Raw genomic sequence first — 12,606 nt, 5'->3', positions numbered from 1 at the left:
CTAATCAGAGAGTATTTCACTATATTCTACTCTACCTAGACCTACATTTTGATTTTTCCGACGGATTTTTTTCAAAAATTCAAAGTGCTCGAAAGCTCGAATAAACAAACACCTTATTTGACAACACGTCAAAATAAATTATAAAAAAATAAAGTAATAAAAATAAAAAGTGTAACTGTCAAAGTATCGAATGCGAATTGCTAGTGCATACATTACGTACATACATAAAATGATAAAAATTCAAAATTAAATAATAATTTGGTAAATTATTAAAAAAAGTAAAAACTAATTGAATTAAGCGACATCTTGTTGAACATTCTATAACTAATTTTTTATATATGATAAGTAAGGCTACTGTCAAACCCCCTAATTTCGGACAGGGTACGTAATTTCGGACACTCAGTGTTTTTGCTCTTTTATTGATAAGAACCAAGGGTACAAGTAAAAGTGAACACTTCTTCTATTAGTTTAGATCACGGACAATCTCCTTGATGTAAGAATTTTCATTTTACACTATTTATTTAGCCATTAAAATGGACTTTACAAAGTGCTTCATGTAAAGTGTGGGGAAAAAGTTATTCACAGAGTCTATCCAAATGCTTTCATAACCACGAAAATCGCTCTAAAATATCAAGAAGTCACTGGTAATTAAAAATAAAATTCATTTATCAAATTTCACGTTTTGTTTCTATTATTTAAATCCTAAAAACTGAAAAAGTTGCGAAACGGATCATTATTTCGGACACTTTGGTTAACGCTTTACCGAGATTGGAAGGGTAACACTGATGCACTTGCAAATGTGTATTTTTCGAGTTCGACGGTATTTTTTCAAGTGTTTTCAGTTTTGATGAAGATATTGTACTATTATTTCACTCATTTTCCTAAAAACCATTCTGAAAAGTAAAAGTCGGAGTCGTAAAATCATCAACAAGGAGTTTGATAAGAAATTGTTCAATGTTACCAACTTATTTTTCTAATGAGAAAGTGGATAATGAGAGTGCTGAACATTTCCTTGAAAAATTGTTTTTCTCTACATTTCACATCATGATTCGAGCTGTTTTTGATTGGAGTTGTTTTTCAGAGGTAAATAATTTCTTTTTCAACTAAAATTTTCGAGTTCCCACGTTAAAGAAAAAGTGTCCGAAATTAGGGTACCTTGGACCTAATTTCGGACACTTTTCGGATTCAAATTAAATAAACAAAATCACGTAAAATTTATAAATTGATGCTCAAAAACGATTCACACGATGACATTCTATGAGAATGTGAAGATAAACACCAAGTTGAATCGCTCGTTTTAAAGCCCTTTTCGAAAAACGTGAAAAAGTGTCCGAAATTAGGGGTTTTGACAGTAACTTTAAATTGCAGGAACTTCGTAGAAGTTATCTGATAACAAGTTCTGAGTTTCTTCCCGCTTTGAAATTTTCATTTTGCTCAAAAAGCTTCCCAATCCTAAATTCAAATTGTTCTGGTTCCTCCACAATTTTATTTACAACTTGTATTATTAAAAAACAGACTTTTATAGTTTTATAGTTGAGCAGTGTACGTGTAATTTGTGGCTCTGTTTGTTGAATTCATAACTTTTATATACTTTCTTCATGATGAGAACCAATGGTGCTTTGCTGGGAAAATGTACATCGAAACGTGTTAGCATGATTGGAACTGTCCAAGTTGTGAGTATTTCTCTTACTCCTTTTAATTTTCTGTTCTATGAGTTGTAAGATAATTATTTTCTTCGTCTCATGTTTTTTAACTGCTCATTCGATGTATTTTACTTCAGGTATTGCCGAATAACATGGCATTCAATATTCTATCTGGTGATAGTTTCAATGTAACAGTCAACCTGAAAGAACCATTGTCAGAGAACGTATCTGGATTAGTTGAAGTTCATGGAATTGCCAAGGGTTCGTCGACCATTGATTGTGATTATTATATACTGTTTCCATTGGAGTTAGCTAAGACATATGGTAAGCTAGATTCATCTGCAGTACTTAATTTTGCTCCCTTTCTACTGATATTGTAGAGTACCTATTTTCTACGTTTTTAAAATATTATCTATTCTATTTTTTTCGCAGATGCAACTGTAGATAATGAAGCTGTGAATCTAGGGTATCATATCGCCAATGCGTGGCACTGAAGTTCCATTTTCATTATTATTTCGTTATGTAAGTTCTTTCATTCATTTAATTAGTACTTAAAATTTGTTGATTTTCTGAGTAATTCGATGCACCATTTTCCCCCTTTAGAATAAACAATACATATTTAATAAAACACTTCTTAAAAAGTCAATTGATTTTGTGCATTTTATTTGTAATAAAAAGCTGTTATAAAATATGTAATTTACTTACAAAATTATTTAAATGATAATTAAACTTTTATTATTTTTTTATCTACAAAATCTAATTTATACTTATATTCTGTAATTAAGACACAAAACAAAACATTTCATCGTAAAAATATTAAATATATATATTCAATTTGAAGATGTTTAACGTAAGGTACTCGTAATTATTATTTAACAGATGTTCATTCCTTTTTATAATAAATAAATACGTAAAATGGTTAACATCATGTTACTAACTATGGTAAACTTCTTTTTTTAACAAAACTATCAAACCCAGATCGATCAATTGGGTCAAAATTTTTTTTCACAAAATCACTGAATCCAGAACTGTCAATTGGATCAAAGTTTTTTTTGGTGTATTTATTTTGCGCAGTATCTTTTAAATCAGACTTATTTTCATGCAGGCTGGATGCCGAATTTTCATATGGATAAGTTTTCTTTGTGAATGAACTAAAACCTGAACTATCGATAGGATCAAAATTTTTTTTCACAAAAGAACCGAAACCTGAAGAATCAATGGGATCGAAATTTTTTTTTACAAAGGAACTGAATCCAGAACTATCAATAGGATCAAAATTTTTTTTATTAAAACTACTAAAACCCGATCTGTCTATCGGATCGAAATTTTTTTTATTAAAACTACTGAACCCCGATCTATCTATTGGATCAAAATTTTTTTTATTAAAACTACTGAAACCTGATGCATCTATTGGGTCAAAATTTTTCTTATTAAAACTACTGAAACCAGATCTATCGATAGGATCGAAATTCTTCTTATTGAAACTACTAAAACCTGATGCATCTATTGGGTCAAAATTTTTCTTATTAAAGCTACTGAAACCAGATCTATCTATTGGATCAAAATTCTTCTTATTAAAACTACTAAAACCAGATGCATCTATTGGGTCAAAATTTTTCTTATTGAAGCTGCTGAAACCAGATCTATCTATCGGATCAAAATTTTTTTTGTTGAAGCTGCTGAAACCAGACCTATCTATTGGGTCAAAATTCTTTTTATTAAAGCTGCTAAAACCAGATCTGTCTATCGGATCAAAATTTTTCTTATTGAAACTGCTGAAGCCTGATCTATCTATTGGATCGAAATTTTTTTTATTAAAGTTACTGAAACCAGACCTATCAATCGGGTCGAAATTCTTTTTATTGAAACTGCTAAAACCTGATCTGTCGATTGGATCAAAATTCTTTTTATTAAAACTGCTAAATCCTGATGAATCGATTGGATCGAAATTCTTTTTGTTAAAGCTGCTGAAACCAGATCTGTCTATCGGATCAAAATTCTTCTTGTTAAAACTGCTAAATCCTGAAGAATCGATTGGATCAAAATTCTTTTTATTAAAACTACTGAATCCAGATGCGTCAATTGGATCGAAGTTCTTTTTCGCTTGAATGATATATTCATTTTCATTTTCAGGATGTTCACTCTCTAGATAACTTTCATATTCTAGTTTAGCTAATAAAAAATCCAGATAATTGAGATCGTTTTCATTATTTCTCATTAGTTTTTCTCGTTCTTTTTTCAACTTTTCCGGCGACTTTCTGCAAGAAGTTATAATATTAAAGAATAAAATTGATAAATAAACCTAATCAAGTGAATCGGTCAGTACGGAAAGGGGATAAGTCCATTTTTGCGTTTTTCAGGAATAACAAAAAACTGATTCATTCAAAAATCAAAAAATTTTAGTAAACATGCTTAAGGTCATTGAAAGAGGACCCCAAGACACAACTTTTAGCGCAGTTTCCAAAAAAAAATATTCACGTGCGCCGGTGCTGTTGCTGCCTAAACAAATGGGACTTAGACCCTTTCTGCACTCAATCGACAAAATTTCTTTTGAAATTTCTCGGGCACGAATGGGGCTTGATTCTACATCTAAGTACATCATTTAGACTGCTATCTCGTTTAAATTGACCAAAAACCCCTTGAGTTCTAAGACTTTTTGCCGAAGTTGTTAATTTTTTCATCATTTTTCAGTTCAGAGATTAACTTAAATTTCAAAAAATGGTCTTCTCAAAAATGTTAGTTATTTTTCAAGGAATTTAAAACATTTTACAAAAAAGTCATAAATGCGGATCCGCCCTTTTTCTGCACCCAAATACCACTTTCCCGGCAGTTTTGCGGAAATCTGACATCACCAGTCGATCCGCCGTACTTTGAAACCCCCATTTCCGCAAAAAATTTTTTTTTCAAAAATGTGACTTGTTACCTTTCCGTACTGACCGATTCAAGTATTCAAGCTATAAAAATAAATAATTATTGAAAAATACATGCATAGATAGAATCATCGTGCAATTACGTCACTTAGTTTATGCAGGACTTTTTAAGTACTGAACATTTTTTTAAAATTTCTATTGAACTTACTTCAGCGAACTGAGCTTTTTAAAAGATGGCGTATTTCTAAATTCAGAAGAAGCTGCATTTTCGATATTTTGACGCAGCTGCTGTAGTTCTTCTATTAAGGTATTCAAATCTGAAACAGGATTTAAAATTAAATTACGATAAGTGAATTATGATATCATGTATTTTAGAGATGTTTACATTTATAGGTAAGAAAAAAGCTAAATGATGAAAAGCATCTTCATTTTTATTCTAATCGTATTTCTTTTTCAATCATTAGGAAGTTCGTGCCAATTCTGGATTATGAATATCTACATATTTCTACGGTACACGAAGAAATAAAAAGGTAGGAGCTAATTTTCTTAATCGATTTCAATTAAAAATCATATGATAGGTATTTAATATATATAGTCAGTTGAAATACAATTTTCAAATACGTAACTGTATTATAAATGTATATAGTACAGGTAGATATTGTGGTTTTTCATAGCGACTGTTTGGTTTCATTTTTTCAAAAACAACTTCTTCATTATTCAAACTTCAGTATTATCTTTTCATTTATTTAGGAAATTGTCGTGTCACTTTTCTTTTCCCGTTCCAGTGTTGTACCTACATATTTTTTTTTATTAAAAACTGATTCCAAATTTCCAAATTTCCAAATTTCCAAATTGTTCACATACCTACTTCATTAATTTGTGATCACAAAAAAAATGTATTTTTTCTAAAGAAAAGATATTTAAAAGAATTTTAGAATGCCTTCGAAACAAACGGTTAAAAAAGAAAGGTTATATCTTACAGTTTGTAATAAATACCCAAGAAATATTTTGAAAATTCATTATGATAGTCCCTTTTTCGTTCAATAAATTGTCGCCTAATTTTCATTCGAATGATGTAGATATTAGTTCATTTTTTTACCCTTGAAATATTAACATTTTGAACTGCGAGTAAGAAAATCGAATTTTCTGAAAAGTTGATTCGCGTTGGTAAATGAGGTACATAGAATATTAGATGAAACCTGAAAGTTATTACTCAGTCATTATATCACATCCAACAAGTTGTACTTTGCATATCTAGGATAACTTCGTTAAACCACGAAACGCGTAAAGTATCTATGAAAATTAAATTACCAAATGATATATGTCTGTTTGAGTTTGAACTACACATGTGTTGCCTGTACACGATACATGGCATGTTTTTCATTTTTTTTTTTTTTTAATTATTTTCTTTTTTGCTGCGTTTATAATTTTATTCTTTATTAGTCTGAGGCTATTGATTACATCAGAGGAAAAAACGCTTTATGAATTGTTGATGATTGACACAGGACACAGGTAATTATTTTGAAAAAGAATTTGTAAAGTTTTTCAGGCTTTTGTTTATCTTTCACAAAAATTTGTTATGGAGGGTGTAGTTACTTTTAAAAATTTAATTTTCTATAGTATAAAACAATGTTAAACTCAACGTTGTACCTATTTTTTAAAATTTTCGTTTAAATTTTAACGATTCCTGTATTTTTATTCGGTAAGGTGCGTTGAAGTACGTATGTCAACGAAATTTTGGTTCAAAAATTTATGCCTGAACAATGAGTACCCTTACTTACTTACCCGCTGAAATCTTGAGAACATTTTACCTTTACAAAAATTTCTTAAGCGGTTTGCAAAATATGTAAATAATGAAATGTCTGTACTACCTTGTTCTTACGTTAATATTTTTCCTTATGCACGATTATTCACTTGAAATGCATTCAAGAGCCGATATTAAATAATTACTCAATGATTTCTTAGGTACTTAGCTTTATGATGCCACGAGGGATTTCGTTTTCGAATTTTAGGCTATAATCGATATAATTATATGCCTACGTCTTTTTCAACGGATCTGTTTTCTATACAACTTGAAAATATCCTATATTACAACTAACGTGTGATTGTAAAATGTTTTTGATATTCATATTATACATACATTATTTTTCGTATTTTACTTAAACGGCAATCGTGGTGTAATACCATCGAAAGTAAACTAGTAATTGCTCTCCAGCATTCAAACGATGGCTTAGGCGCCACACTAGTGTTACTTGCCTTTAAAATACGACTGACGTGCTGAGAGCCGATGTAATCGTACCCTTTATGAGTTCTTTTTTATGTTATTGGTTATGCGAAGATGATGTCCATTTTTCTTATTTATACAGAAAAACTGTAGCTTTGTTGCGGGTTGTTTTATTCCGGTATTATTTTTTGCCTCTCTTTTGTTTGTTTTTTTTTTGTTCCGGTGGCTGTGTTCAATCTTGCATTGGGGGAGGAGCGGTAACCCAAATAAAGTTCCGAATAAATGGAATCGAGTGGTTTGCAATAAGAAAGAATTGTGCTATTTCAGTAATGTACGTAAAACGACACGTAAAAAAATTACTCCCAACTTGTATGCAAAATGTACTCGTATCGTCTCTTCTCACCGTCACTCCTTTTCCTTGGTGATAAAATACGAATCATTCCGAAGACAATTTATATGTTTGTATAATCTATAAACCGCAGGGGCAAGAGTGAGACGTTGATAGTTTTAATTTTTTTAAATGAATTTATCGTTAGGTATGTATACGAGTATAGGTCGTCGCATTTAAAACACAGGGGAGATATGTCCACTTTTTTCGTTTTTGGAGTTTGACAGTTTGACCGATTTTGGTAGGTAACTGCTTGTTATTTAAGTAGGTATTGGAGAAAATATCAGAAAATAATTACTACGTATAATACAAAAGTCATATGTGCAAAATCAACTTCAATTTATGACCTTTTTCCAGTTTCTGACAAAAATATGTGATGGACTTATCACCTCTGTGTTCTAAGGCGACGAGGTATGAAAATAATTCTAGATTGGTCGGCTTAAAATTCTTTTGATTTTGCGGGTGCGATGTGGATTGTATTATTAGATACATTTAATAGCATGCCAAGACATGATATAATGCTAAATATGTAACTCCTCTCGCAGATGAGGCAGTTTCATTTAGGTAAGCAAAAAAAAAAAAGTAAAAACTCCAACCAAAACCAAAATACTTTTTATACTCGTAGTAAAAATTGTCTTTTCAAGACGGCTATATAGGTACCTCTACCTGTATGCTGGAGCATCATTCATTCTATAACATTAGGTGGTATGGTACTGTAAAATAGACCATAAAACTTCTTCGCATTCAAATTGTTATAGTGTCACATAATTTTATTGAGCTTTTGATTCAATTTTTTTGAAAGTTCTTGCATTAGAATTCGTCGAGTTGTTATGACAACCCTTTACTTATTTTAGTAACACGTGTTAATTAGTTCGAATACTCGAATACTCAACGTTCGTAGACTCGAATAAAAGTTGAATCACCTTGAGATATGAAATATCTTACAGAAAATAATAAATACATATTCTTGCACAATGTATCCTTATCAAGGAATGTAGATAGGCATAAGTACCTCCTAAGTCTAGACTGACAGTAAGTATTACTCTTACCGTGATTATTGTACCCAGTATCTTTATTCGCATTCGAATTGTAATTGCCATCATCATGGTTGGTCTTAAACGTATTTTTTCCGTCCACGTCATTGCTCTGAAACAAAATGAAAATTTCTAATTTAATGTATTGCTACGATAGAGTTTTCGGCGTAGGATGCCAACATTTTCATGAGATGATTAAGCGTTTATTTACTGCAACAGTACTCAAATTTGAATTTGTTTGTACACCGTAGATCACTATTCACTAATTTGTTGATTACATTCATACATCTTACATTAATGTATTACATTAAGAACGTTTATGAATTTTTAAAAAGAAAACCTTTCTTGAAAAATTTACTATTTCAGCATATACAACATGGAGTAGGTAATGTCTAAACGAATTTAAACTATCATTAATATCTCGTGAGTGTTACAGTTATCAACACTTTTAGTTACTGACAGACAATTTCAATTCAACACCCTGTTGTGGATAATTAATATTCTCATTTACATTAAATAATGAATTTTTAAAAGTGAGGGAATAACTTACAAAAAGTTGACCATTTCAATCAACTTTTAAACAGGTTTAAATCTTTTGTGTTATATTTTTTTTTTGGGGGGTATCTACTTTCTAAAAGAGTAGGTACTAGGTGCATACTTATTATTCAAAAATAAATTGTTTCATTTTTTGTGTAGCCTACCTACTTTTGTTCTAAAAAATGTATTGTTGAGTAATAGGTAAATATGCATCATTTTGTACCAATGGAGTTTTTGACTATCTATCGTAAAAATAGAAGAAATATTTCGAATAGGTACAACTAGAATTATTGTGAAAAAAATTTCAATTCACTACAGTACCTACTTATCCTATGATCTAAACTTTTTTGCATCGATTTCAATAGAAGGAGAAGTTGAATGAGAAATAATTATATATTTACGAGTCTAATTATTGTGAAGCGTCTTCAAAAACGCTTGATGAAAAGTCTACGTTCTGATCAATATTCACTCCCTCTCCCTTCTCCCTTGCCAAAAGCTTAAAGCTTCAAATTGTTTTCAAAATTTTGAAAAATACCTACGAAAATTTCAAATTTTAAAACTACTTGGTGGAGATTTAACTGAAATTGAAATTTTCTTGTGTTTCTAAAACGTGACATAAAATTTCGAGGAAATTTGAAAATTATCGCACCCTATGAGACACCCTGTATGCATCTGAATAAAATACGTAACTGCAAAAAATTGTATTTAATGTTAGTTGTACATATATAATTTATATAAGAGCCATAAAGTATCCTTGTAACTTCAAAAATCCTTATACTTTAAAGCCTTCTTACAAAATATTGCTTTTTATAAAGTAATTACTCCTCAACTTATTATGTGAGTTGAAACATTTTCCATGTTAAATAACTGCCAACACGAACGTCAAATTTACTTCGTGTTGGGTGATTTTTTTCTTTTCTTTTCTTCTCTTTTTCTACGTTCGCTGCTTTTTAGTTTTTAGTATTGAATTAAAATAAGAGATTTACTTATTCGAACAAAGAGGTTGATTTTTCATTTTTAAAATAAGTACCTAATATCTACTTAATGGTATATCGTGGCTGAAATTTTTTATGTAGGTATAAGAAAATGTTTATCTCCCTAACGCAAGTTATAAAAGTTTCTAATTTGATTAGGTACCTGCATAGGCATCGTTACAATTTTTTTTATGATATCCTCTCGACAATTTTCTCCTAGGTAATATTAATATCGGTTGAAAGATTTCATATGAACTATCCGTTTCACTGAACAAATTCTCTTTTTTTCATTTTTTTTCTTGTGAAAATTAATCTGAAATGAAGGATTTCTTTGCTTTATCTCGTATTATCGTATCGAAATAACATTTCGTATCGGCATTGGCCTTTGTAGGTGGTTCATTTTGTTCAAAAGTATAAATACAATGTTTGCCGCCATTTAGTAATGCAAAATTTATATTTATAATTACATAAAGAGGAAAAATAAGAGTACCTATTTTTATAGCTGAACAACAAAGATGAGAAAATTGAAAAACCCTGGTCGTAAATATCATGCGAACGAATGTATATTGTATAGGTACCTACTAATTTCTCAACGGTCAGATACATATTTTGCTGAAATGATGTGAGATGAGCTTTTTGTGTCGGTACTTGAAATGATTCTTATTTCTTGTTATTGAAAAAAATAAAGCACTATTCAGTCATCGAATCTGTAAAAATTCAACCTTTTCAAATGGAATTACATGATTTGAGATTTCGGTAAGAGATAGAGAGGACGTACCTATATTGATTCCTACTCGTATATAGATTTACTTTTTTGCTGCATGATTTTGTAGTAATCAAACTTGAGAACTAATCTCTTGGGGAATGGAGAAATTTAGGTTGGTATGTAGAAAAACAAGTACATACCTATGTAGTATATGTAACCAGAAAAATCTCGCTATGAAATCTAAAGTACAATCTTTTTGAAATCAACTTTCCATTTTTTAGTCAGTTGCGTTTGTTTGAAAAAAAAAGTTATTGACTCATATATTTATTCAAACTTTCAAACTTTATTCTTTCATGATACCTATTACGTCTAAATGAACCTGTTTTTAATGAAAAGTAAATGTTGTTTTTTTTGGCATAATACATATAATGTACGCGTGTGTTGATGCGGTTGAGGCTGTAAAAACATATTGTATTCCTAATTTGTAGATGAAGGTATCGAAGTGATTGCAAAAATGTACAAAGAAAATGATAATTCAATGAGGGGGGAGTTGATGTGGTTGGTATAATTTTCTGTCGAAGATTAAATTTTGAATTATTATTTATCATACTATTCTTTTTCTTTTTTCACATTCCCTATCTTGATCGCTGTTCGAAGAAATTTAATTGTTAAGTTATTTATTGCGACAAAATATCATAGGAGTATACTTGTAGTACCTAGTTACTTGTACTGGTACTCGTTAATTTCATTATGGTTTTCGTATTTACACTGCAATTTTTTATTGAAAACTATACGTACTCGTAAATTATGAGTGAACGCAAAACCAACATTTACTTTGGTTTTATGGCTAATCGATTTAGTTAGGTGTACACATACTATTTAGTTTTGTTTGCAGTGAAAATATACAATAGGGTGTTGAAACGAATGGTATTTACGATAATGGTGAAATTGAATTGTCAACTAATTTCAACCTTAGGTGAACCTTTGTTCCATAATCATAAATGTACGTTCCAAGGGGCATCAAGTCTAAATAATGTTGATATCAATTCAAACGTAGATATCGATAGTTATTTAACAGCTTCCTGACTAACTTATGCCGACAATTCTCTGTATATTTAGCGAAATCAATTTATTTCTGTTTTAGTGCGTACACCTACTTACGTTTTTAAATCGAAGGTCACGAAATTATACTCAGTTCTTACTTACTTATTTGAGCTTTTCTAGCTTTTTATTCGGTGCAAAAAAAAAATGCAACAACTTAAGCTGAGGTATTATAGGCACCTAAGTCTTTTTGATGGAGGAATTTCTTGATCACCAGTTATGCAATTTTATTCGAACGAGACGCAGACATGTGAAATGAGTCGTTAATGAAAAATTATCAGAAATAAATTCTTTGCATTATTTGGTTAGATTTTCTGACATGTGCAACCAGTAGGTAGGTATACGTTACAATTTACTCTACACATGGTTTTAAGTGCCTTTCATTCAATTTATCTTCTCTACAATATTCCATCATTCATTAAATTTATAGTTTTATTTCCTTTAAGGTTCTCAATTCGTGCGTTTTGTGCTGAAAGGATGGGAATACATAGGTAGGTATACTCGTATATAGAAAGAATATCCAAAAGTATGTTTGCACATATTTGGTGCAGATTTTATCTTCTGAAAATCAAAGGATCTATGAAAGAGAGTGAGGGTGGAATATAGGCATGTTCTTTCCGCTTTTTGTTCCTTCGGTTTTTTTTTTTCAGATAGGTAGGTAAAAATATTCTATTAGATGTAAATTACGTGCGAAAGGAAAAAGTACAGTAATAAAAAATTGTGTATAGGATTTATCGATGATAACCGTGTGGCTCGAATTTAATTATAGGTATCTACTTTCTCCTCACTTTGAATTTATTACAAAAAATACAACTTTTACCTTGGTTCCGTGACGCATAAATTTCTGCCTTGGAAATACTTAATACTACCAACCCAACAGAGTAACTATTGTTTTAAACTTGGTTGGTTACCCGTTTGGTTATATGTACCATATACCTTAGAGGTACGCTTAAGAATACAGGGTGCCTATTTGGTTCGGGATATGTACTGATGTTTGAAAATCTGTTTGGTTGAGCCAAAAAATGACGTTTTCTTATGGGATGAAATTGAAGGGCTAATTGTGAAAGTCGCCTTAGTCATTTTTTTGTTCACACAACTTTAAACATTTTTTTTTTTCATATTTCATCAA

At 30.5% G+C, this 12,606-nt stretch overlaps 3 protein-coding genes across 8 annotated transcripts in view; 2 read left to right on the top strand and 1 right to left on the bottom strand.

The window, feature by feature from the left end:
- The first annotated feature begins 358 nt into the window (after positions 1-358).
- Positions 359-2,566, top strand: LOC135831839 (uncharacterized). 5 transcript variants are annotated; one of them, XM_065344643.1, is made up of 4 exons: positions 359-493; positions 1,526-1,673; positions 1,781-1,967; positions 2,076-2,566. In XM_065344643.1, the coding sequence occupies exons 2-4, from the start codon at positions 1,599-1,601 to the stop codon at positions 2,135-2,137; spliced, it is 324 nt and encodes a 107-aa protein (XP_065200715.1). In that variant the 5' UTR covers positions 359-493; positions 1,526-1,598; the 3' UTR covers positions 2,138-2,566. The 5 variants fall into 5 exon arrangements, with proteins under 5 accessions (XP_065200715.1, XP_065200714.1, XP_065200712.1 ...); XM_065344642.1 differs by having other exon boundaries at positions 359-644; XM_065344640.1 differs by having other exon boundaries at positions 359-1,083.
- LOC135831836 (probable cyclin-dependent serine/threonine-protein kinase DDB_G0292550) overlaps positions 2,229-12,606 on the bottom strand; it is a 39,319-nt gene continuing 28,941 nt past the window's right edge. Inside the window, exons 2-4 of the mRNA XM_065344635.1 lie at positions 8,175-8,271; positions 4,722-4,830; positions 2,229-3,901 (exon numbers count right to left, since the gene is read on the bottom strand). Coding sequence (XP_065200707.1) covers positions 2,581-3,901; positions 4,722-4,830; positions 8,175-8,271 — 1,527 coding nt within the window. The 3' untranslated portion in view covers positions 2,229-2,580. The remainder of the gene's footprint in view (positions 3,902-4,721; positions 4,831-8,174; positions 8,272-12,606) is intronic.
- Positions 4,974-12,606, top strand: part of LOC135831834 (metabotropic glutamate receptor 3-like) — a 111,573-nt gene continuing 103,940 nt past the window's right edge. For both annotated transcript variants that reach the window (XM_065344630.1, XM_065344629.1), the window contains exon 1: positions 4,974-5,043. The gene's annotated coding sequence lies outside the window, so the exon portion shown is untranslated. The remainder of the gene's footprint in view (positions 5,044-12,606) is intronic.

Source organism: Planococcus citri, chromosome 1 (assembly GCF_950023065.1).
Source record: "Planococcus citri chromosome 1, ihPlaCitr1.1, whole genome shotgun sequence".
In the NCBI taxonomy this organism is placed as follows: domain Eukaryota; kingdom Metazoa; phylum Arthropoda; class Insecta; order Hemiptera; family Pseudococcidae; genus Planococcus; species Planococcus citri.
This window is presented reverse-complemented; position numbering and strand designations above follow the sequence as displayed.

Bases quoted from the DNA above. Each gene is read 5' to 3' on its own strand.
- LOC135831839 (XM_065344643.1), top strand. From the start codon at position 1,599: ATGATGAGAACCAATGGTGCTTTGCTGGGAAAATGTACATCGAAACGT. The intron at 1,674-1,780 runs GTGAGTATTTCT...ATTTTACTTCAG, and splicing joins TGATTGGAACTGTCCAAGTT to GTATTGCCGAATAACATGGC. The intron at 1,968-2,075 runs GTAAGCTAGATT...TTTTTTTCGCAG, and splicing joins GGAGTTAGCTAAGACATATG to ATGCAACTGTAGATAATGAA.